The sequence below is a fragment of the Balaenoptera borealis genome (genome assembly GCF_965194805.1).
Source record: "Balaenoptera borealis genome assembly, chromosome: 4".
Lineage (NCBI taxonomy): Eukaryota > Metazoa > Chordata > Mammalia > Artiodactyla > Balaenopteridae > Balaenoptera > Balaenoptera borealis.
The window spans coordinates 83,633,562-83,660,967 of NC_138861.1; the positions used below are offsets into that span (position 1 = coordinate 83,633,562).

At 37.9% G+C, this 27,406-nt stretch overlaps 1 protein-coding gene across 21 annotated transcripts in view; it reads right to left on the reverse strand.

Moving 5' to 3' along the window:
* The window catches only part of GRXCR1 (glutaredoxin and cysteine rich domain containing 1), a 364,232-nt gene that overhangs the window by 286,152 nt on the left and 50,674 nt on the right, over window positions 1-27,406 (reverse strand). For 12 of the 21 annotated variants that reach the window (XR_014244108.1, XR_014244109.1, XR_014244110.1 and 9 more), the window contains one exon: window positions 36-274. The exons of 7 other annotated variants lie outside the window; for them this stretch is intronic. Coding sequence is in view for 1 of the 14 variants with exons in the window: in XM_082390744.1 (XP_082246870.1) it covers window positions 36-45 (10 nt within the window). In the remaining 13 variants the exon portion in view is untranslated. The remainder of the gene's footprint in view (window positions 1-35; window positions 275-27,406) is intronic. 2 more of the 21 variants (XM_082390754.1, XM_082390751.1) reach the window with 1 other exon arrangement.

A 27,406-nucleotide genomic window follows, 5' to 3' on the forward strand; every position in this document is an offset into this window, starting at 1 on the left:
AAGGAACTAAGACCAAGAGAGGTTAAATAACTCACCAAATATCATGCACCTAGTAAATGGCAGAGAGGATTCAAAGGCAGATGTGGCTGATTCCAAACTCCTTACTCTTCCCCACAGATGATTTTTTGTGTAACTGGCTCTCTTCTCTCTGACTCAGATACAGAAGGCGGCTCACTGGGATTGAACTGTTAATTTATGTTTTCATCCTCCTTGCTCTCAGAACAGATGCTTCTTCTCTCTGCATGCTTCCTAAGAAGAAGAAAGAAGCAACTACCTAGAAAGCAGGCAGAAAAAAAAAAACAGAAAAGCTTTCATGTGCATTTTCCCTCAGTCAAAAAGAAATATTTCTAATAATATAACAGGAGTGAAATTATACCCTCCCTTTTCTTTTTCCAATCAAAAGAGGCTATTTAGGTGGCAATCATATAATTAAACTTTAGCAACTTTAGCCCTAGAAATATTGGTTTATACTATATTAAATTTAGCATATTTTTCAAGTGTTGAAAAATAAAACAACTGTCAGCCCTAAATTCTATACTTCACAAAAATATCCTTCAGGTATGAAGGGAAAAAAAGACACTCTCAGATGAAGGAAAACTAAGAGAATCTGTTCCCAGTAGACTTACCCTTAAAGAATGCCTTAAAGAAATCCTTCAAACAGAAAGAAAATGACTTCAGAAAGGTAGAAATAACAACACAGTAGGTTAAAAAAAAAAAAAAAAGCAGGGAGGGGGTAAATATAATAGACTATCCTTCTTCTCATGGGTTTTTAATCATGTCTGGTGGTTGAAGCAGCAACTATAACACACCACCCCAGGGGGTGCTTGATGTGTGTAAAGGAAATAAATTTTTAAATGGGGAGAGTTAAGGGACTTAAATGGAAATAAGGTTCCTATACTCCACTTGAAGTAGTAAAGTATTTTTTCAGGAGATTGTTATTGCAGTTACACATGTTCATTGTAATACCTAAAGCAACCACTAAGAAAACAGTACATCTAAAAAAATGTTCAAGGAAGACAAAGGAGGACCTTTGTATCACATGTGAATGTCTGCTAGGAGAACAGACTTCAGAAGAGGAATCCAGCACTCAAGTGGACAGCATGACTGTCCACTTATTTATTTATATAAAGAAGCTTATATATTTAGCTTCTCTGGCAACTGAATAGTATAGCTATGAACTAGAATGGCCATGGTGGAAGAAATGGACCTTCACATGGGCCTGGAATCCTTCTCACCAATGCTAGTCTTGCTATTGCCACTGCTGAACGTCTAACTTGCCAGCAGCAGAGAACTACAGTGTGCCCCCAATATGGAACCATCTTTCAGTGAGACAGACCAGACTCTTACACTCTGGAAAGGGCAAATGTTCCATGCTACCCATGCTTGACCCTGGATTCCAGACAGGGCTTTGCCTGTCCTTTCCTGGCCACACTTCCCATCCAGCATCACCAAGGACTCACTCTGGATAGCCACGTGGCTTTCGTTCCCAGTCGTTACTGTAAATGGGAAAGTATAGCAAGCATGACCTGATAAAGACAGAGTGACCAAGAGGCTCACAACTCACACATTAAGGATGGGGCCTGGGTCACCCCCACCAGGCAAACCACACGTTGGTAGAAATGCTCATCAATGGGCAGAGGAATTTAGAATTGGTAGTGGAGGCAGGAGGTAATGAATATTACACATGGCCTCAGGACAAACTGCAGCAGCAGCAGCAGCAGCAGCTGGATTTTACCCCAGTAACCCTCTTGTAAGGTTTTCCAATCAGAATTCTCGAGAGGCTGTGCCTGAATGTAAGTGTATCTGAGTTCGAAGGGTAAACGGTAAAGGATGTTGTTGGTACCCACCCACGTCATGTAAACAGGGGCGTCCCCCTTTTCCCCAGCTACTGTGAGCATTGGTTGATAAAGCTCACAGCTACTCCCATTTCTAGTGACTTGCCCTCACACAACAGGAGGAGCCTCACCTGGGAGGCTATGACCGCCCACCCCTCCCAAGCGAAGACCACTGCCCTGACTGACTCCCATCAGGAGGAAATGACTTGGTTGTACAATTTGTCCTCCACGGTTTCCTGTGGAATCAGACCCATATTCTGGCTCAGTTTTTGTTTTTTTTTTTTCCTGTCCTATCCTATTTTCCTCAATCTCCTTCACCTGAAAGTGCTTTCCTAAAAAAACAAACAAACAAACAAAAGCCACTGCAACAAGAATTCCTATCCCATACTCTCCTTGTAGAAACTCCAGCTAAGACACTTGTGAATCTTATAAAACTGTGCTCTGCTAGACATGCCTTGTAAAACTTGATAGATTCCATCAAATCTGAAACTTGAAACCAAATGATTAAATTTAAATCTGTAGATAACACAAACTCTGTATGCATTTCATATTACTTGAGTTAGGAAACTAGAGTTTATGATAAATATAATAAAATATTGTTAATTCAAAAGAGGCAACAAGCTTTCTATTTCTGCTTTGATGATATCTTTCCAAAATCTTCATTACTCTAAAGGCAGGAAGCATGCAATCACAGAGAGCCTATCTTTCACATTAGTTGTTTTGTATGGGCCAAGAAAACTGAAACAGAGGCCACCTACAACAAGAAGAAATGACTTTTGAAATAATTTTCACTCTGCCATAAAAAAGAAAACTGAAACAGAGGCCACCTACAACAAGAAGAAATGACTTTTGAAATAATTTTCACTCTGCCATAAAATTTATTCTGCTTATAATTAATTATAAGCAGGTGATTTTCCACAAAGTCCAATTTAAAAAAACATATTGCAAAACAAAGTCACAAATCAGCATTGTACTGTAGAGGGAAATATTTCTAGAAATAATATACAATATTATGGATTCAAAAAACATTAAATTGAGGAAAAAACAAAATAAAAAACACCACAGAGAATTTAAATCTTAATTGTAATCATAGCACTAGGAAACTTGGTGGGTTCAATCCTTCTCTAGAGGACACAGAACAAGTGTATTCTTTTAACTGTGGTTCTCCTAGGCCTTCAAGACTAGAAATTTATAATCTAGGTTATAAAATTAAATTATTTTAAAAAGAGCTCCTATCACCATTAAGAAAAGAATATGTCATCAAAATCCATTGTTCAACTTCCACAGATCTAATGTTTTCAAAACTCATCTTCCATCAAAGGGAGCTTCCAATATATTGACAAAACATGGTGACTAGCACTTAAATTAACACTAAATCTTTTTTTTTATATATAAATTTATTTATTTTTGGCTGCATTGGGTCTTCGTTGCTGTACACGGGCTTTCTCCAGTTTTGACGAGCAGGGGCTACTCTTCAGTGCGGTGCACGTGCTTCTCATTGTGGTGGCTTCTCTTGTTGCGGAGCATGGGCTCTAGGCACGTGGGCTTCAGTAGTTGTTGCACATGGGCTCAGTAGTTGTGGCGCACGGTCTTAGTTGCTCCACAACATGAGGGATCTTCCCAGACCAGGGCTCGAACTGGTGTCCTCTACATTGGCAGGTGGATTCTCAACCACTGCACCACCAGGGGAGTCCAAATTAGCACTAAATCTTATCACAAATTTTGGTACAGAACATTATGGTGCCCTACATATTGAAATAATGATTTCCTTTAAAGTTCCTTAGCCTATTTTCCAAGGCCCTCCAAGCTTTGACCCTAACCTGTCTTTCTAAGTTTATCTCTGACTATCCCTACATGGTCCTAGAGACCAATGAAACTGGGCAGTTACTCTTCCCTGACAAATCCCTTATTTTTTCACATTTATTTCTTTACAGAATAACTTCATCATTAGGCTCTGGAAGAAACTGCTTGGGTTCACGTTTCTCAGCATTATTTTGAAGCAAACCTCAAACATCAGTATCAATTTATACACAATTACTTCATTGTATACCTTTAAATATAAGGGCCGTTTTTTTTTTTCAAACACAGCCATGGTGTCACTCACTATCACATCTAAAATATGAACCATAATTCCTTAATAATTGTAAAATAAGCAGTCGGTATTCAAATGTCCATGACTGTCTTGTACATTTTAAAGTGTTTAGTTTAAATCAGGACTCAAATAAGAATCACACGTTGCATTTGACCGTGTTTCTTAAATTCCTTAAGATTTTTCCATGCCCACATTTCTTCCTTTGAAATTTATTTATTTAAAAAAAATAAGATCACTTATCCAATAAAGCTTTCCACACTCTGGATTTTAATGACTGCTTCCCCATGGTGTCTTTTAACATGTTTGTCTGTCCCCTGTAATTCCTGTAAGCTGCTAGTTAAATCTAGAGGCTTGATCTGTTTCAAGGAAAAATTTTGGCAAGAATACTTTAGAGATGGTGGTATATACTTCTATCAAGAAGCATATAATGTTTAGTAGTTTCTTTTTTTGTGGGGGTAACAGCTATAAATGATAATTTCCTAGATCAACTATATCACTGAGGGTTCACAAAAAGGTGATATTTGCATCCTATTATTCCTTGTTTATTGGCTATGATAATTTTATAGAGAAACACCCTCATGAACTGTTTGACTGCCCTGAGGTATAGTTCATATAGGAGAAGGTGATTAAATGCTTGATTCTTTCAATGGGAAGAAAATTCTTGAAGATGATTTCTCAGGTAAGAACTCTGCTAATAAATTGCCCCTAATGGAGAGGTGTGCTGTGCTCATTCTCACCTGAAAGCTAGTTAGAGGACCTTCACGGGTACTACTGAAAGAGCTTAGTATGTACGCAGTATGGGAAACCCAGTAGACTGGAATCTGACTCCCACCTGACAAATATAAAGAGCTAAAGGTAAGATGATTAGCTGTTGATGAATGAATGAACCCAAGGACTGTGGGGTCTACCTCCACTGTACAGCTTATCAAGTCCAAGGGTACATCAAGGATTCCAGTGCACCAGATACTGGTCATGACAAAAGAGAGACCTTGTGGAGGTTTATATTATGTTCTATCCAACAGAACCCACTTGCATATATGGCCTGCTAGATTGCTAGCAACTGAGGAGAGAGTAAGAGGAGAGTGCATCACTTACCACAAGAGAACTACAAGGAAGAAGCTCCTAAACATGTGACGGGGGGGCTCTGAAAACCTCATGAGAGTAAAATTCTTATTTAAACACCTGCTGAACTCAGAAAGTTCAAAGCCATATTAAGTCATGTTAAGTCTTTGGTTAACAAAACAGACTGGTAGTCCATTAGAGTTACGGATTATTTTTTTCTCTTCCACGGTATATATACTTGGCCGTAGACCAAAGTGTTAACTGTGATTGTGGCTGAGAAGTCGGACCTTTTTCCTACTGAAATAGTATTATCTTTTCTCCAGAAGTTCCACTATTCTTGTAAGAGCAAAAGTTAAGTTATAGGGATTTACTGTTTAGGGAATGAATGAGTAAACTTGTCCAGGCAACTAATGGTCTATGTCTTGGCTTATAAACATTTTCGTTTTGATTTTCCTAGTTCTCATCCCACTCTGCCCTAGGCTATTTGAAAAGCTGCAGCTAAAACTCATCCTCTGCTTTGACTATTTTCTGCCCAGTCATTTTATGCTTCAGCAAAATTCTTGCTGTCCTCCTTAATGGCCTTCTGGGGATGGAAGAGCAACTTCAATAAAAGTACAGTGAATTAAGTGATGGGACCAAGCCATTAACAAAACTCTAAGCTTGTCCTAGATCCTAGAACATATAGTTCTAGTACAGCCCCTCTAGCTTTTAACATATTTCTATGCATATTATTTATCTAACAAATAGGTGTTTACATTTATCAAATACTTTTTCTGCATCAATTTAAAAAGTCATATTATTTTCTTTTTCTTTATTGTCTGTCAATATGGTAAATTCTCTGGTTATATTTTCTTATGTTGAGATCTGGGATTACTGGGATAAACCTGATCTGAATAATGAATTATTGTTTAATAACCAAATGTTCGATTGGCTAATATTTAATTTATAATATTGAAACATGCATTAACAAGTGAAATTGACTTATAATTTTCTTTTATTGCCATTATCTGATATTGGAATCAAGATTGCACCAACCTCATCAAATAAGCTGATAGTGCTTCTTTTCTGGAATAAAATTTGTAAGAGTTTTTCCTTGAAAATTTAGTAGAAATTCCCTTGAAACAGACAGGGGCTACAAAGTTTCGGTGGGAGGGATGTCTTTTGCCACCATTTTAACATCTCTACTGCTTATCAACCTATTCAATTCTTTTAATTTGGACACTTCATATTCTTCCAAATAGTTAATGACTTCTTATAAGTTATCAAGTAAATTCTTATATAGTTGTTCATAACATTGCTTTTGATTTAAAATATGTTATATCTGTAGTTACTATTCTTTTTCATTGCATGTTTCTGTTTTCACTTTGTTTTTTCTTTTCCTTGCTTAGACTTTTAGTTTTGTTGACATTTTTATTGTTTTTAATTCTTTATTTTATTAATTTCTCTTTTATTGTTATTAATTCCTCCTTCCTTGTTTCTTTCTGTTTATTTTTTTGGATTTTCTCTGTTACATTTTCAACTTCCTGAATTGAATGTTTAGCTTAATCATTTTCAAACTCTCTGTGTCCTGCTAAATTTACTTGAAACTATACATTTCTGTCAAAGGACTGTGTTAGCCATACCTTAGCAAATATGACATATGAGGCTTTACTGTTGTTTGAGTTGTAAAACTTCATAATTCCCTTCATGATCTCCTTTTTAGCCCCATGATTGTTTATTAATATAAAACCTGACATTTAAGATTATGTAAACTACACTTATTTCCTTTGTTAAAATTTCTAATGTCAATCAATTATGGTCAGTGAATGTAGCCCAGATGATATTGATTCCTTGGAATTTACTGAGGCTTCCTTTATGGTCTAGTAAATTTTCCATGAGAGGACATTTTGTAAATAACCTGTGTGATCATTTGTATTCTCAGTTGCTTCAGTGTTGAGTTGTGTTTTGCGCTTATATGTGTCTGTGTATGTGTGTATCTTTTGGGAGACACAATTCAACCCAGTACACATGGCAAAAGGGGCTTTGCAGATGTGATTAACTTAAAAATCTTGACATGGGGATATTGTCCTGGATTATCCAGGTGCCCAGTATAATCACAAAGACACACATAGACACAAACACACACATAAATACATACATACATACATCTATGTATATAAAATAGTTCAAGCTTTTTTATTACATTACTCAGTTCTTCTATGTCTCTAGTTTGTGTTTGTCTGATTTATTTGTCAATTTATGAGGGGAGCATGTTAAAATCTCTTGCAACATATGTTGATATATCTATTTATCCCCACCATTATGCCATTGTTACTTTGTATATTTTGAGGCTATATTGTTAAAGCATCTATATAAATGCTGACTATACCTCCTTGCTGTATTATTTTCTTTAACCTGCTCCCCTCATAAATTGACCCTAAGTGGCATCTGATCAGGGAGGGGGCAGCCATTACTGGCGATGGCACAGGCAGCACATCAGAGGCAGTCTGGGTCTCTAACGGCAGCCAGACCAACACAGTTCACATGCTGACCTTCACCAAACACCCAGCCAGCCCCTCTTGCTCCAGCACTGCTCCCCTCTGTGGCAAGGGTGCTGATGCTGGGAGGGGAAAGAGCACACACTTAAAGGGAACTGAGCCAGCTGAGGCCAACCCTCAGGGCTTCTGCTCCAGCAACATGGGACCTGCCCCTGTCTCTATAGAGTGGTGACAGCCACTAACCAAGGGGAAGACCCACCTCACACCTGGATCTGGCCCTAGCCACTCCTTCTCCAGCCCCACCTCCTACCAAGGTGATAGCTGCCAGCACATCCTGAGGAAAGATGTGACTTGTGTTCACACCAAATCCAGCTCTCCCACCAAAGACCCTGAGCACACACACACTGTATAAGGATGTTCCCACCTAAGGACACCCCTTTAAGACCGCCATAGGTAACTGTTGCACCTAATTTCATTGAGAGAGAGAAAGTTAAGCAAAATGAGAAGATGGAGGAATTTGCCTCAATTGAAAGAGCAAGAGAAAACCCGTGAAAAAAAACAACTAATGAAACAGAAGTAAACAATTTACCAGGTAAAGAATTCAAATCATGAGTAATAAGAATGCTAACTAAATTAGGGAAAAGAACAGATGAACACAGTGAAAAATTTAACTAAGAACTAGAAAATAAAAAAGAACCAGTCAGAACTGAAGAATACAAAAACTGAAATGAAAAACACACTACAGAAAAATAAACAGTAGACTAGGTGATACAGAAGAGCACATAAGAGATTTGGAAGATAGAGTAATGGAAATCACCACATCAGAACAGCAAAAAGAAAAACAAATTTAAAAAATGAGAATAGCTTAAGGGATATTTAGGCTAACATCAAGCATACAGAAGTTCACATTATAGGGGTCCCAAGAGGAGAAGAGAGAGAAAAGGAGATTGAAAATGTAATTAATGAAATTAAGCTACATGTAGCACTTGTTACTTAAAAACACCTTTTCTTTTCACTCTCTTGTTTGTATTCTGTGAGTACTACTGTATCCAAATCACTTTAGGGATTCAACCTACCCATAAGGAGGAGTAAAAATGAAAAATTCCTCATAAAAGAAGAGTTCTGAGAGGAAAAGCAATTTGAATTGATGTCTACCAAGCTTTTCTTCAGACAGTTTAACCTAGTGAATGCTTCTTATACAATTAAAGAGGAATTGTAAGGAATCTTTTCTTCTTTAAACAAATTACTTACAGTTTGGTAGAGTATTTATTACTCCAGCTCCACAAAATTTAAAAGCATAATTACACACACACTCATTCAGAAGCCTAAATAACGAGACCCCCAAGAATTACTAAAGAAAGACAATGAGCCAAATGATACATACGCATGAATTAGAACTATTGGAACCACTGGGTTCCGAATATAAAAGAAAAATTATATCCTCAAAGAGATAAAGCAGGAAGTTTGGGATTGACAAAAACAAAAACAAAAACTGTAAATCACTATATTGTACACCTGTAACTTATTATATGATATTCTATATCCACTATACATCAATGAAAAGAAAGTGAAAAAAAGGAGAAAAATATATTTTATATACATATATAAATTATCTAAGATTTCCTTCATGTCCTCCTTCCTTTACTTCTCACCACCAAACAAAATTCGTGCTATAAGTATTTGTAGTACACATGCTGGCTCAATATACTTTTTCTAAACCACTTTATTGAAATATTATGGCATATTACAAAAAGCTATGTATATTTAATGTATATAATTCTAGGTATTTAGAAATATACGTACATCCATGAAACCATCACCATAATCAATGCCATAAGCATATCCATCACCTCCATAAGTTTCCTCCCACCTTATTCATTTATCTATCTATCTATCTATCTATCAAGACCCTAACATAAGATCTACCCTCTTAGAAAAATTTTAAGTATACCATACATCATTTTTTTTACAACAATCAAAATAGTATGGTACTGGCATCAAAACAGACATAGACCAAAGGAACAGAATAGAGAGCCCAGAAGTAAACCCATACATATAAAGCAAACCAATCTTTAACAAAAGTGCTAAGAATACTCAATGGGGAAAGGATAGTCTCTTCAGTAAATAGTGCTGAGAAAACTGGATATCCACATGCAACAGAATAAAATTGGACCCTTTTCTTACACTGTACACAAAAAACAACCCAAAATGGATTAAAGACTTAAATGTAAGACCTGAATGCACAAAATTCCTCGGAGAAAACATTGGGAATAAACCTATTGACATTGACTTTGGCAATGATTTCTTGTACCTGACAGCAAAAGGACAGGAAACAAAAACAAAAATAGGCAAGTGGGATTACATCAAACTATAAAGCTTCTGCACGGGAAAGGAAACAACAAAGTCAAAAAGGCAACCTGTGGAATGAGAGAAAATATCTGCAAACCATATATCTGATGAAAGGTTAATATCCAAAATACATTTTAAAACTCCTTCCTATAATTCAATACTAGCAAAAACAAACAAACAAAAAACAACAACCTCATTTAAAAATGGGCAAAATACCTTAACAGAAATTTCTCCAAAGAAGACATACAAATGGCCAACATGTATATGAAAAGGTACTCAACATCACTAATTGGGGAAATATAAATCAAAACTACAATGAGAGATCAACTTAATATTCTTAATAACGCATTTTAGAGCAGAGCCATAGTTTTATTACCTGTGCATATGATAGATAACCAGATCCAATTCTCTCCTGATAGCCAAGCTCATAAAAGAAAAGGATGTTATTCCCTAACAGGAGGGCAGCAGAAAGGAAGGCAGCTAGGGACTCTGGGATCAGCCTGTCTTGTATTCTTTAGGCTTTCTCAAGATACACATTCTATCTTTTTGTGTGCTGAATGATGAACAAAGTTGAGTGCACTCTGCACACTCTGAGCATTTTATAACCATGGAATTATTTCTTCCTTTCCAAATGGAACTTTATGGTCTCTGTGCCTCACGAGTGAGCCAGCTTTGAATGAGCATGGACTAGGAACCAGGAGACCAGGTTCCAAATACTCCAGCTCTGCCACGGAACTTTAGATAAGTGATTTAACTTCTCTGTAAAATGAGGATAGGGATACTTCACCACAAACACTTCTCAGGATTATTTTAAGGATCAACTGAGATCACAAAAACACTCAAAAAGCCTAAGGTCTATCAAGGAATCTTGTGTACTTCTAGAAATATAACACTTGGTATAAAATGGAAAGTGTAATATTCCAGCTGTTAAATGATGAAGAAATGTTAGTCATAATTTTTTTCAAACCCCTAAATAATGAGTCTAGGCAATGCTCATCAATGATTACTAAGATCACACACACAAAAAGAGAAACAAACAGACATTATTCATGTATTCCTGAAAAAAAGACCTAAATCAGATCAAACCATCAAGCCAAACCTCTAGATCAAATTGCCTGTATTCAGGATATACAGGTGGCAAAAATACATGTTAAATGACCTCACAAAGAAGCAATCATCAAAATCCAAAATTCAAAAAACTCTATGAGAAACTGCTTTGTTTTTTCAACAATTTGCTAAGGGAAAAAAGATTGGGGGAGTTTATAGATTAAAAGAAACTTAAGAGACATTGAGAACCAAGTGAATGTGTGAACATTGTTTGGAAATTGATTCAAACAAACCAAGATTAAAAAACTGTTTTGGAGACAATCAGGGAAATCTGAACACTGGATATTTGTTGATATTAAGGAATTGTTGTCAGTTCTTTAGGTGTGATAATGGTATTGTGGCTATGTTTTTAAGCAATTTGTTATCTTTTAAAGAGACAAACAAATATTCATGGATGAAATGATGTAATATCTGGGAGTCTCCTCAGATAACCAGAAGGTGCGGGGTATGGGGGCTGCAAATAGAAGTGGGTGGGGACAGACATGAACCTCCTAGTGAACATACCCAGACAATGAATTAAAATAAAGAAATTATAAGTATAGTATATAAGGTATACAGTAAAAATCTGTTTTTAGGAAATCTTGAACATGCCATGTTCCCCGGGGAGTAAATTAATACTCACCTATCACAGTCATAATTTACACTATCACAAGTTCTAACAAGTGCTTAGGAGTTGAAAACCATAAAACATGGAAACATTATTATTTTTAACACTAAATTTTGAGGTTTTAAATATGCATCAATGAGAGGAGTGTCTGTTTATCTCCACTGCAGACTAAACAGTTTTAGGGATACCAATTTGTACTTTCTTCCATTTTTTTCAAAATATAATTGGAAAGGTGGGCTTTATCTTTTCAATCGTGAAGGAAATCTTGGGAGTTCTTGTGAGATTTATGCTCACTAGCCATAACCCTCAAAAAACAAAGTGTTCTCAGGATTTTTTTTTTTTTTTTTTTTTAGGATATTTTTAAAAAACTGGTTTGTGGTGTTCTATTTGTTCCTCAGGTTCCCAGACCCTTGACCATGCATGATATGGACATGTTTCACCTGCAAATTATTTGCACCGTTAAACTTTAGAGTCCATAAAAATATTCATGCTGCTAAAAAATTTGAAATGCTAGATTTCCAGGAAGAAAAAATGAAGGCAAATTACCAGCCAATATTTCTATTTTTAGCAGATTAAATAATCATAATATAATTACTAAGACTTCAAAGCATCCAGCCTTTATACACATATCCTAAAAATATATATATATAATACTAGAAATTTTTGGAACAACCTTTTACATGGAAAATAAACACTCAGCTTCTGAAGTCCTCAATAACACATAGTCCTCCTAAGTAAACAAACACCTTTGGTTTCAATTCTTAAAGCCCACAGCAGTTTAAAAGTAATTCTGTAATTAGATGATGTCCCAGACAAAATGATAAGAAAATCCCAGAGTCATTCCATCTCAGCCACATGACTCTAGCCTCCTTTCATTAAAGGATGGGAATCACGTTAGTTTGCTAGAGCTGCAGAAACAAAGTACCATAAACTCAGTGACCTAAACAAAAGAAATGTGTTGTCACACAGTTCTGGAGGCTCAATGCCCAACATCACGGTGTCGACAGGGTTGTTTCTTTCTGGTGGCTGGGAAGAAGAAACTGTCCTATGCCTCTCCCCCAGCTTCTGGTGGTTTGCTAGCAATCTATAGCATTCATTGGCTTGTAGAAGCATCACCTTGATCTCTGCTTTCGTCTTCACATGGCATTCTCCTTGTGTACATGGCTGTGTCCAAATTTCCCCTTTTTATAAGGACACCAGTCATACTGGTTCAGGGCCCTCCCTACTTCAATATGACCTCCTTTTAACTAATTACATCTGCAACAGCCCTATTCTAAATAAGGTCACATTCTGTGGTGTGAGAGGTTAGGACTTCAACATATGAATTTTAGGGATAAACAACTCAACGTATAACAGGAATTAAGATAATTTATTTGCTCAGATGGTATACAAACTCAATTATCCAGGACATACAAAAAGCAGAAAAAAAAAAACATTCAAATTAGAGAGGACCTCTACATATCAAAGTTGTACAGATCTATTCCTTTTTTTTTTGACTGGTAACGATTTATTTTCCAAAGTCATTCCAGCACCTCTTACCTCTTTCTATAAATGTGTATACCAATAGCACAAGGGCCACTGCAGCTTGGCAAAGAAGATTCACCTTGGTATGCCCAGTGTTCATTATTGAAGCTCAGGCTTCCCTGTACCTTTTCAGGTTTTATGTAAGAAAGGGTCACTACTTCCAAGGGCCTCAAAAGGTCACCAGAAAGGCTAGATATATTAGGTATCAAGGAGAGGTAGCAAAATAAGCGTGAGAGAGTGGGCAGTAAAAATGGATAAATATTCCCACCAACGATCCAGATGTACAAACTCTTCCATCATTTACATCCACAGCCCACCATAGACTATTTATTTATTTATTGATGGCTGCACTGGGTCTTCGTTGCTGCGCACGGGCTTTCTCTAGTTGTGGTGAGCGGGGGGCTACTCTTCGTTGTGGTGCGCGGGCTTCTCATGGCCAGATCTATTTCAATAATTCATTTATGCACACATTCAAGAAAACTTGTTGAATAATACCAATGATGTAAAGACACAATCAGGGATAAAGGAGCTCACATGCTATTAGGGACAACCTGACACAGGTGCCCTGCACATACTAATAATATTTTAAATGTTTATTCAATACTTATTTAGTGGCAGTGGAAAGAAACATATCCTATTAATAAAATTATATATTTTCTTTATTCCAAAATCATTCATTAAAACTATAATTAACATTTGCTTTTGGGACTTCCCTGGTGGTCCAGTGGTAAAGAATCCTCCTTCCAATGCAGGGGACACGGGTTCGATCCCTGATCGGGGAACTAAGATCCCACATGCCACGGGGCAACTAAGCCTGCGCGCTACAGCTATTGAGCTCATGCGCCTCAACTAGAGAGCCCACGTGCCGCAAACTACAGAGCCCATGCACTCTGGAGCCCACACGCCACAACTAGAGAGAAGTCTACACGCCACAACAAAAGATCCCACATACCACAACGAAGATCCCATGTGCTGCAACTAAGACCCAATGCAGCCAAAAAAAAAAAAATTTGCTTTTATTTGGAAAATTCTTCCTGTTCACAGTTTTCCGTCATTCATAATTAAATACTGTTAATAAGTCATACTCATTAAGGATCAAGGTAGATTACAAGACTCTAGTTACAGCTAATTGTTCAACAAATATTTATTTGAAAGGTCTTTTTCCTCTGGCTATCATGTTGGCAAAATAGTTCCTCCTTTCTTATAGTTCTTGATCTCTTTTCAGTTTTCTTTTGCAAGTTTCAAACTAGATGAAGTCTTGGGAGGCATACTTAAAGATTCAAACTTTAGATAACACAATAAAGCACTTATTCTCATCAAATAGCACTGCCCAATTCCAGAATTTTAGATGTCTATGTGTGCCAACTTCAGGGAACTCTCACTGGCTGGTTTCAGAGTGGGCGGCACAACCCAATGTTCCTGTGTATCCCAAAGACATTACATGGAGATAAAGAGCACCGGGGAGGAACCTCTTTAAAATTTCCAGTTGTTAGTCCCGTGTAGTTACAGGTAGAGAGCAGGAACAATATGCATTTTTCTGGTTGTGTAAGAAATTATTTATGGAACTGTTACATGATGAACACCATATTTCCCATTCATTCCGGTGAGATTTTAGTATTTCCTTTTGAATTGGAGCCCCAGGAAGTTTTTGATGTGCACCTTAATTAGTTTTGCAAACTAGTAGAGGATATGACCACATAAATCAGGGAATCTCAAGACTGGACACACCTTGCAGGTAGAGGAAAAATCCAGAACATCCCTGGGGTCTGTCTTTCCCCAGGTTTATGCAGTAGGAAAATCAACTGTCGAGTGGTGCACAGACTCTGGAATCGATGTCTGAGCACAAATCCCAATTCTGGCATTAACTATGTGACCTTGGTCAAATCATTTGACCTTTCTGTATCTCTTTTGCCTCTTGTACAAAATGGTAATAACATCAGTGCCTGCTTTGTGGAGTCTTGTACAGATCAAATATATTAACACCTGTAGACTGTTTAGAACAATGCCTGGCACATACCAAGCACAAATGCTAGCTATTATTAGAAGTTTGTAATTGAACAGTGAACTATTTTGTTATGATGTTACATGTTGATTTGAACTTCAAACAAGTGTATTTCTTAGCGGGCATGGAGTGGGCAGTGAAGCAGCTGGGCATACATTCTACTCAATAAGCTTCCTAAAAGGGAAACACTGCTCTCTCTCTCCAGGGTAGCTCCACCCACCAGGAAGATGCTCTCTGACCATGCTGATCCTGTCCAACAGGTTTCAAAAAGCACTTTGCTAAACAGAAGAGAACCACCCAGAATCCTAAAGCACACTCAGCTTACTGAGCCAGGCTCTTACTTTTTCTCAGTTATTCTACCAGACATCTATTAGGGATTTTCCCTCTATCCCCTACTGATGGAGGGAAGATAAGGATCAGTTTCATCATTGTGTTGTTGCTGTTTAACCTGAAAGCATGTGTGTATGGGTTTCTTGACATTAGACACAACCAAAAGTTACAAGAACCTGAGACACATTTGTAACCATGTCTGAAACCTCAGAGCCCTCAGCCACCCTAAGGTAGACCTGGTCTGATCACTCAACAAATGCTTATATCAGGAGCTGTAAAACAGGAAAATAACTTTGGAAAACCATAATAAAGAGTCACAAGTTATAAATTCCATAAAATGAACCAAAGTTCATGTGAGGGTAGAAGAGGGAAATTACCATGTAATTACTAGAGAGAGTAAACAAGGGAGAGGAAACAGACTAAAGTTTAGAAAGATTCTACAGAGGAAGCATTTGACCTGGGTCTTGAAGAATGTGCGACAATGATTTGCAGTTTCTTATCTGCCCTAAGAGAGGTGAGGAATAGACCCATTTCCAACATTAAAAATAGCTCACTGTAACAGTGACTACAATAGAACCAGGTTTACTAGGAAGAGAGTGGCATTAATGGCTTGAAAACAAATTCATCCACTCACTCACTCACTAATCCCTACACACTCATAATACACAGAATCACTAATGCAAGGAAAACAGACTATCGAAAAGGCACAGATACACGATTATCTGATTGGACATGAGCACAGAATTACAAGCTGCGTGGTTAGGAATGAAAGATGAAAATTTATATTGTGAAAATATTCAAATGTAGGATAGCCTAAGCTTTCAAAACAAAGTCTTGTTCATTTTTCTCAGGTGCAGGAAATGTCTAGTCCTGTAGAATTCCTGAACTAGGTGGGTCTTGCAGAAAAGGTAGGGGGACGGAGCAGGAAGGAAACTTTTTTTTCTCTTTTCATTTTCAAGTTCCTTACAGCATATGTCATAGGAACTACTCTCTCAAGACAGGATCCAGCCACACATGTAATGCCATCCCAAGGCAATGTACACGGCTTTCAGTTTATTTGATATTTGGTATTGTCTGTGTTCCCTTTCATGAGACCAGGGAATTCTCCTTAAAATGAAACCAAATGAAAGCAAATAAAATTCTCCATATTCTTAGAAGGTATCAACAACTCTTTCTTGACTACAGGAAGAGTCCCAAATTCCTGAGCTTGCCTTTTAAACCCATCCAATAATCTGATCAGACCCTTAACTTTACCTCCTAATTTGTAGAGACAACTCTCCTGACCGTTCCTCAATTGTATTCTCTCCTCTCCATCCGCATATTTATTTTTTTCTTTTTCACCTAAATAATACCCATTCTTTAAGTTCCAACCCATGCCCTTCCTCCTGTGATGAGGTCAGCTATTGTTCTGAATCTTATGTAGAAAGAGAGGGTCCAGCCTAAGGAGGGTTGGTTCCCGGAAGAGTGAAGTGCTTCTTGAGAAGAGCTTTCACTTCATGAACAGCAGAGGCCTGGGCCCTCTTCCCATGTCTCACCAGTGTCCCAGGTTATGGCAGGGCCTCTCAGAGGTGGGCGTGCATAGGTACCTTGAACACTGAGCAAAAGGCCCGATGGAATAGAGCAAGAAAAGACTTCGGGACTGTGGGTAATGGATCCCCTGACCTTCAAGGGGCCACAGAGCAGGTCAGCGATGACCATGAAAAACTAAGACCAGAAGTAGTCTTCAGAGTTCCTGCGCTTCTTCAAATAGAGAGGATTTCTTAAAATGACTGAAGATGGTTTTCCCCACAAATTCTGTTGGGTGGGGGCTAAACCTATTAAAGCTGATTTAAAAAATTTAAGAAAGGGCTTCCCTGGTGGCGCAGTGGTTGAGAATCTGCCTGCCAATGCAGGGGACACGGGTTCGAGCCCTGGTCTGGGAAGATCCCACATGCCGCGGAGCAACTAGGGCCGTGAGCCACAACTACTGAGCCTGCGCGTCTGGAGCCTGTGCTCCGCAACAAGAGAGGCCACGATGGTGAGAGGCCCGCGCACCGCGATGAAGAGTGGCCCCCGCTTGCCGCAACTAGAGAAAGCCCTCGCACAGAAACGAAGACCCAACACAGCCAAAAATAAATAAATTAATTAAAAAAAAAAAATTTAAGAAATATGCGATTTGTCACACCTGAGGGCAACAGACCACATTCATAACTTTGTTCTATTTGGTTTCTCTTATTCTTTTAAAGTAGATTCCCTCTCTTCATCTTGAATACAAAATGTTTCCCATTTCTATGGTACAGTCTGTGATATGTAAATCGCCACACAGCCAAATTAGATAGCAAGGCAAAGATTACTGGGTATGTCATTATGCTGAGGATGCCATTACTCAAAGATAAATGAGGGGCACTGGTAGACTCAGTAGAAGGAAAGTGGCAGGAATGAAACTGGTATGAATCTCTCAGTTCCTTCCTCTGATGTCATCCTGTACATCTTTATGGTTTGTGAGTCCCCCGAATGACTGTCCTCAGTCAATTCTGCTGTACAGCGATGGCCAAGCTCTTTAGTATATATCAGAAGATTTTGATAGTAAGTGGCAGGTGGGAGATACCTTAATTACTACAACTTAATTATAAAGTGGCATGCGACTATGAAAGCAAGACTTAACCCAACTCTCTTGAATGTTTAAACAGTTAGTTAGCAAACGCCAAAACACTTTTTGTAACTCCAAGGACAGTGCCACTCTCTGCCCCCAGCCACACTGACTCACACCTTGCATGAAAACGTCAGTGTACCCCAAACGCATTCTGAAAGCAGAATTGATCAGCCTTGAAGTTAGGTGGACTTACTCCTCCAGGAATGAGGGATGCAGAGTGGGTGAGGGGCCGGAACCTAGCCTCCGCTACTGAAGGTGTTGTATCAGACAGCTGAGTTAGTGCAAGAGTAACGGGGCCTGTGCAAACTTATAACCAGCCATGTATGTTGAATGCCGCTCATCCATTAAGGGAAAATTATTTCAACCATCCTTATGCCATTGACAAACTCTCTGCTATAAATATTTTCCCAGATTTATTGAGGAATAATTGACAAATAAAATTGTATATATTAAAAGTATACAACATGGTGATTTGATATACTTTGTGAAACGATTATCACAATCAAGTTATTTAATATAACCACTTCACATGGTTAACTCGTGTGTGTGTGCGTGTGTGTGTGTGTGTGTGTGTGTGTGTGATGGAAATGCTTAGGATCTAATCTCAGCAAATTTCAAGTATATACTAGTCACCATGCTGTACATTAGCTCCTCAGAACTTATAACTGAAAGTTTGTACCCTTTGACCTATATTGCCTCATTTCTCCTACCCCCTAGACCCTGGCAATCACCATTCTACTCTCTGTTTCTGTGAGATTGATGCTTTTTTCTTTATTTTTTTTTTTTAGATTCCACATATACATGGTACCATACAGTATTTGTCTTTCTCTAACTGGCTCATTTCCCTTAGCATAATGACCTCCAGGTTCATCTATGTTGTCACAAATGTCAGTATTTCCTTCTTTTTAGGGGCTTCATAATATTCCATTTTGTGTGTGTGTGTATATACATATATATACACACACACACTAGATTTTCTTTATCCATTCATCTGTCAAAAGACATAGGTTGTTTCCGTATCTTGGCTATTGTGAATAATGCTGCCATGAACATGGAAATGAAGATATCCTGTTTTCATTTCTTTTGGATATATACCCAGAAATGGGATTGCTGGATCATATGGTAGTTCTATTTTTAATTTTTTGAGGAACCACTACACTGTTTTCCATAATGACTGTATCATTCTGAGATTTTGAGAATTATATTTAAGCTAAGTGCTATAGACTAAATGATTGTGTGTCCCTCCCACCCCAAATTATGCGTGGAAGTCTTAATCCCCAATGTGATGGTATTTGGAGGTGGGGGCCTTTGGGAGGTAATTAGGTTTAGATGAGGTTATAGAGTCTCCACGATGGGATTAATGCCCTTATAAAAAGAGGAAGAGACCAGAGCCCTCCTTCCCTTTGCTACGTGACAACACATCAAGAAAGCAAGCCTCTGCAAACAAGGGCTCTCACCAGACAGCAAATCTGCTGGCACCTTGATCTTAAACTTTACAGCCTCCAGAGCTTTGAGAAATAACTGTTTGTTGTTTAAATCACCCAGGCTATGCATTTTACTATAACAGCCCAAACTGAATAAGATACTAGGTAACTCCCTCTGGATGGTTGTTGGTTCTTCCTAGGGTCTTTCAGATGCCATCCCTAAGGTATAGAGGTTACTGATACATGCACTCAGATAACACTGTTTATACTGAAATAATTTTAAATTACAGACTATAAAATATTAGGGTGTTGTTTTCTGTGTATTCTTTGCCAATAATTGTTAATATACACAAAGTTGATAAGTTATAACTAGGATAAATATCTATTTTAAAGATGAGAAAACTGAAGCACAGAAATCTATTTACTAATTTTGTGACAATTCTAAGCCTTAGATTTTTCATTTGTATAATATGGTCATTGTGATAAATACAAATGATAATAGATGCAAACTTCTTTTCTCAGTGCCAGGCATTCAGGAAGCATTCAATGAATTATAATTTCAACATTCTAAATGAAATATAAATGAATTTTTGAGCCTTCACTTTAATATCTGAGAGTATTGCCTCTAGGCAGTAATAGAATTTTACTCTTATACAAAAGTTTAGAAATAATTTAAGACCAATTCCTCCAAGAAAGAAGCTTAAAGAAGTTTTTTACTTTCCTGAGATAGCATAGAAAATCTTACTATAGCTAAAGCCTGACAAGGGTCTAATATTGGCTGATAAAACAGGACTAGCACATTTATGAATTAAATCCTCTTTATGTTTTATTTAGCATAACTATACTCAATGTACGACATCCCAAGAATGTTCTATCCCCCATACCTGTGTTTCTTAGAAGCCATCCCAAGCATCTTATTAGAGCAGCTTGTTCATTTCTCTCTGGCTATTTTCATTATCCTCCTTTTGGTGTTATGTCAGGAGATACATGACATCATTCTAGAGGGTTGCCTTGCGGCTCTATCTCTGGCTTTAGTCCACCACTTTCAGTCCTGGCGCAATGCCAGTTTACTTCTATCCTGATGCACCAGCTAGCAGGAAACCAAAGTGTTTCTAGCCCTGGGGACTACAAGAGACAAAATGAAATGGGGATGGCAGTATAGAAACCCGAAGTCAAAGGCTCCCTTCCAACTCTTAGCCCAAGATTCAATTTAGAAGGAATATGTGTAATCATGCCAGTAGACACTGGGAATTTTACAGAGTATGCTGAGTAATTTCTGGCCTTTCCATAATTTCTGCCATGAACAATGCATTAAAAGAATACTAAATCATCAATGATTTTTTTCCCATTTCTAAAACTCTAAAATCCAAACTATTTTTCCTTAAAGTCTTAGATTTGAAATGGATATTAGAGGTTTTAATACAGTCTCCCAAACAACATCAACTTTTTATAACACTCCCCTCAGGTGGCAGCCAGCTACATTGTTTGACAGACCCAGTTATTACAAAGTCCTTAGTTTCATTCAATAAAATCTGCCTTTCTGTAACTTTCAGTTGCTGGTCAGAAAACCAATCCTAAGACCACAGCATTTCAAAGTCGGCAAGAGGGAATTCCCTGGCAGTCCAGAGGTTAGGGCTCAGCGCTTTCACTGCTGTGGGCCCAGTTTCAATACCTGGTCAGGGAACTAAGATTCTGCAAGCTGCGCAGTGGGGCCAAAATTTCAAAAAAAAAAAGAAAAAAAAAACACGTTGGCAAGAATCTCAAGACTGTTCTGCTCTCTAGAATGTCCACAATCAAATTAAATCTCCTTATCACATTACAACCCATATTAGTTAGCTTTTGCTGGATAACCAATCATCTCCAACATCCTAAACAACAAATATTTATTGTCTCTCATCTGAGTAATTCTTCCACTGGCTGGCTCAGATGTGGCTGGATGGTCTAGAGTGGCCTGATTCACAGGTCTGGCAGTTGTCAGGCTGTTGGTTCTAGAGGTGACCTCAGCTGGGACAGTTTGTCTTTGCTTCGCATGGTATTTCATCCTCTAGTAGCCACTCTGGGCTTCTTCACATCACTATCTCAGGGTTCCAAAGAGCAATACTTTTTCAGCCTCTGATGCACGATGTTTGCTAATATCCTTTTGGCCAAAGCAAATCACGTGAGTGTACTGGGCTAGAAAGCTAAGTTCATGTCCTTCCCAGAACCTCATAATGTGAACTTATTTGGAAACAGGGTTACTGCAGTTGTAAGTAAGTTAAAGTGAGGTCATACCGGAGTAGGGTGGGGCTTTGACCAACAGGACTTGTATCTTTATAAGAAGAAAAGAAGAAACATAGAAACACACAGGGAGAATGCTGTGTGATGACCGAAGGGGACCAAGGATTACCATCAACATCAGAAGCTAAGAGAAAGGCATGGAGGAGATTCTCCCCTGGAGCCTTCAGAGGGAGCATGGCCCTGCCAACACCTTGATTTCAGACTTCTAGCCTCCAAAACTATGAGACAAAAAGTTTCTGTTATTTTAAGCCACCCAGTTTGTGGTAGTTTGTTATGGCAGCCCTAGGAAACCAATACACATGGCCAAGCAGAGATTCAAGGGAAGAGAAAAAAACATCACCACTGCTTCTACTATAAAGAAGAAGAGAAACGTCACTTTGCAAGGCGACGGGCATAGGGATGGGAAGAATCTGCAGCCACATTTTCAATTTACCAGAAAGCCCTTCGAGCATACGACACTTATATCCCCTTCTTTGACATCCTTTCCGGGATAATTCCACACAGTTCCAACAACAAGGTCTCAAAACTCCTCCCATGTAGGCTGCTTTCTTGTTGTACTACAAATTTGTCCATATCCCTCTTAAAAGGTAGGGCAGTGATTTTACTGTACACTCTGGATGTTTCCTCTTGAGCAGCACTATTGAGTTCCATATTAGTTAGGCAGTGTCTGGCTGCAAGTCATAGAAAAATGTGACTAACAGGGGCTTGAAATATAATACTCCTTACTGTTTGGTTTAACAAGAAGTCTGGAGACAGCTGGTGCCAAGTTTGGTAAATCCAGAACGTCAGGGGTTATGTCAAAATCTCTGAAATTCTCTTAATCTCCCCTGAATGGCTGCAAGAGGTCTGGAATATCATATTTCCATGTGGCCATGTCCCAAGTGGGGCAAAGGAGTGGAGGGAGGAATGAGAGAGAAGTTTCCTGACTTGCCTTTGTCATGTCATCAGGAATGAAATATTTCTCAGAAGTCTCTCAGAAAATTTTCCCAGTCTCTCTGGCTAGAACTGAGCCATATAGCTAGTCCTTGCTCCATGGAGGCTTTGAGAGCAAGTTCCTGCTTTGTCAGCTCTACTGGGGGCACCAGTAAGGGAGAAAGCCACTGGGAATGGGTGTTGGGTATAGTTCTTGGGCAGCCAACCAAAAGTGTCAGACACACCTCCTCAGAAACATATGACATTCTGAAGCAGGCATATGAATGTGGCCACTTCTATGTAAGGGATTTTTAGAGATCACAAAAATGTTCACCAACTCTTTAAATTAGCAAGTAATGTACTCATCATATAGGATAGGGAATAGAGAATAGGAATTAAGCATGAGGGTTCTGAAGTCAGACTATCTGGGCTCAAACCCCAGCTTTTAATTTACCAGGTAAGTGACCATGGGTAAATGACTTAACTTCTCTATGTCTTAGGTTCTGCATCTTAAAAATAAAAATAATAATAGAACCTACTCTTAGGGTTGCAAAGATTAAATGTATTACACTTGTTACAATGTCTGGCACATAGTAAATATTCAACAAATATTAGTCATTACTATTATCCCTATGTCCACTCCAACTGTAGGATAAGGTAAAGACGAGATATGAAACAAGGAACAATGATGTTAGTGTACATATATTTACATTAAAAACCTACAAGAACACAAAAGAAACTACTAAAAGTGATTACCTTTGGTAGGGAGACAGAGACCTTTTAGTGAATACTTTTATATATTCCAATTATGAGAATATATATTATCTACTGAAAAAATATTTCAAGTCCCCGTTATGTATTTAAATCAATTAGGTCATGATTTCATGAAATCATAAGACGAAACATTTTCCCAGATGTTAACAGTAGCTACCTTTGGTGACGTGAGTTAAGGATTTTATTTACATATTTTTACCTTTCTGGAACTCTTCTGTGGAAGGCAGCATAATGCCCCCTCCCCCGCAACTGAAAGATGTCTGTGTCTGAAATACTGGAATCCATGAATATGTTAGGTTACATGACAAAAAAAGAATTAAGGTTGCAGACGGAATTAAGGTGGCTAGTATTTGACATTAAATAGGGAGATTCTCCTGAATTATCAGTGGACTCAGTAACACAAGACTCCTTAAATGTGGAAGGGGGAAGCTGAAGACTCAGAGTCAGTGTGATGCTGATAGAGACAGAGTAAAGGGACCAAGTAGGTGATTAAATAGCTAATCCCACTGAGGGATCATAAGTAAAGAAAAAAGTATGGGAGACCCCTGTAAGTTAATGATCACTCAAGAAAGCAGGCTTGCCTACCAACAAAACCATGCAACAGAAGCATGAAACATGCCTAAAAATAATAAAACAGTGGTGAAATGAGACCCGCATCCTGCCCAGTGAGGTCAGTAAGCTAATGATCCCTAGGACATGCTCTTCTGTGCACACTAAAAATAAAAATATAAGGAAAAGGTGACATTACACTGAAACCTGAGATGATTTACCATTTTTAGCATATGTTACCGCCTTTTTGCTCATTTCCATTGCGCTATGACAGTCCCAGTTTGACCATGTAGGGACAAGAAAACTCCCCTACCCAACATGGAGGAGAAACTGATGATGGAAGCTTGACATCTGCTCAAGAATAAGGAAGAAGGTGATCTTCTCCCCCTCCCCACTTTTCCTTTGATTATAAAACTGTAGCTCACCAAGTTCACAGGGCAGCACCCTCTTGCCCACGCACTTGTAAACCTCACAAGCATCCTATTCTAATAAATCACTTCTTATCTATCACTTTGCCTCTCACTGAATTCTTTCTGCACTTAGACATAAAGAACCAGGGCTCCTTGGAGCCCCCTGAGACACATTTCTGTGGTTCCAATGCCATGTGAGAAAGACTCAACTGGCCATTGCTGGTGGGGAAAGTGGCAGGGGACAATGAACAAAGGAGTACAGGCAGCCTACAGAAACCAGGAAAGGCAAGAAAAGGGATTCTGCCCAAGAACCTCCAGAAAGGAATGTAGCCCTTCCATTTCCTGGATTTTAGCCCAGTGAGCCCCATTTTGGACCTCAAATCTCCAGAATTTAAGGTAGTAAGTTTGTACTAAGTCACTAAGTTTACGGTAATTTGTTACAGCAGCAATAGGAAACTAGTATATATGTCCCCAGTGTTTAAATGAGAATGTATCATTTTAAAAATCAGAAATAAATAAAATTTAAAGATTTTATATATACATACAAACTGGAAAGGGGACCAGAGTACTAAATAACATTTCCTTAATGTATACATGGGATGACACACACCATTAGCTTGTAATTGCTCAGAGACATGGCCGTAAGGCACCCAGGCAATCCTCAAAAGGCACAAAGAGGCCAAGAGTGTGCTCTCACATGCCCGGTATTGATAGCTTTCATTCTACCCATTCCCTACTCCTTCATCGACTAATCCACAGCCAGCAGGCATGCTGTATCTACCTAATCTTCAACAGAAGTGCAGATTTTACAAAAAATAGGAAAATCAAACTGTAAAAAGGAAAGACATATTGAAAAGACTGCTGATACAACATCATTGTTTGAACAATAGGAAATGTTCTAAGACACCAGATAGAAATCTGTTTTTAATGTGATATACTTAGTTTCCCAGAGAACAGAAAATTACCCGTTATAAATGCACTGTCATGATGACAATTGGAAAAAGAACAAAATTGCACCGAATTCCTTTGTTTTTCATTGTACCTTTCAAACCTAGAGACCTAAGAAAGCTTTACACTGAAGTAGCTTGATGTTTTCTTTTTTCTTTTTTTTTAAATTTATTTTATTGAAGCATAGTTGATTTATAACGTTATGTTAATTTCTGCTGAACAGCAAAGTGATTCAGTTACACATATCATACATTCCTCTTCATATTCTTTTCCATTATGGTTTATCACAGGATATTGAATGTAGTTCCTTGTGCTATACAGTATGATTTTTTTAAAGGTGAAAAGTAAAAGCAGTTGGAAAATCTTCTTTAAAGGACAGAGTGAAGCAGTTCTTATATGAGAAGTGTTAAACTTTTTCTTAAACTGTTTATTTACTTCCTGATTATGAAAGTAATATATACTTATGGTAGAAAATTTATAGAATACAGAAAAATACATAGGAGAAAATACTAATCATTCATATTCAAAGGAAATCATTGCTAAAATCTTTGTCATGTTTTCTCCAATTTTATAGGATTTTTCATAGTAAAGCTATAATAATATATAGTTATACACAATTTTGATTTTGATTTTTTGTTAATATTATAACAATAGCCTTTAATACTGAATACAAAATTGTAGTACCACCAAGATTTTTATATTGCATAATTTTCATATTTGCAGATGTACCAAAATATATTTACACCTCCCCTAAAGTTGAATAATTAGGTTGATTATAACTGTACATATTGACAAATAATGCTGTAACCAACAGCTTTTTATGTAGATTTTTCTACATTAAGAATTGTTTCTTCAGGATCAACAGAAGTGGAATAAAATCGCTTAGGACTGGAATAGCTAAGTTGAAATGTAAGAATTTTTTTTTTTAAGGGTTTATTTCACTTTTATCATTTTGATCAGAATGAATGGTTTCCCTAGAACCATGTTTAAGCTTTTCAAAATGGAATGCCCAAGGACCTTGAGTTTCTAACCAAACTTCAGTTAGAGTTTGTTTCCAAATCCTAGGAGAAATGGAGTGGAAGGAAAGCAGGAAGATGACAGAAGGGGCAAGGTGGCAGAACAGAAAATGAGAAGTTGACAGTGAGTAATAAAAATCTAATTTTTCCCAAGAATTAAAAACGAGAGCAGAATTCACAAGTAGCAGCCATACCAAGAGCTTAAATGGCTTCGAGCTAGGTCTCCCAGCTCCCTAAAATCAAAAGCAGTGTTTTTATAACTGTATACATTTTTCCTTTTTCACAGCACTCTGCACTGTAGCCTCTATCATTTTCATAAAACGTAAGAATATTTTTGAAAATTTAATACGCATTGCTAAAATTCTTCCTGAAGATGTATATGTTGATCTTCAAGCAGTTCTTGAGACAGTCTGTATCACCAACTCTCACCAGCTGAGTATTATTACTTTTAAATCTTTGTAAATTTGATAAACAGAAAATAATATTTCCCTATATTTATTTTATTTTTTAGTTAGGTTAAACACTTTCCTCACTTTTTATTTGTATGTCTTCTTTTGTAAATTTTCTAGTCACATCATTCGTCAATTTGGTTTTTAGGGTTAATTTATTTAGAAGAGTTTACAGCAGTGGGCCAGAGATACGGAGCAAATGACAAAATCAAATAGTTTATTATGGGGTTAGTTTCAGATCAGATACACCCAGGGAGCATCCTCTCTGACAGCAAGAAATGGCAACCACATAAATGCTGTCACGACCCTGCTCTCTGCCTCCAGGGATGCTCTTCCAAACATCACCCCAACACTGGATGTTTGTACTCACAAAAAATGCCTAGTGAATGGCAAGCCAGAAATTACCTGTCTGCACTTTCCTAAAAATTCTTACTTTCAGGAGCAAGTTGGTGGTTCCAAGGAAGTCCAGCCATACCTTATCTAGGAGATCTCTAATAGAAGGAAATGGAGGTAGGCAGAGCAGGGCCAAGAACACCCTATAGGAATGAGCAGGCTCCCCAGCCTATTGCATGGCCATGGGGATGACTCCCTTTAAAAGAGGGGGGGGGTCCCTAAGAGCTACCACCGTGG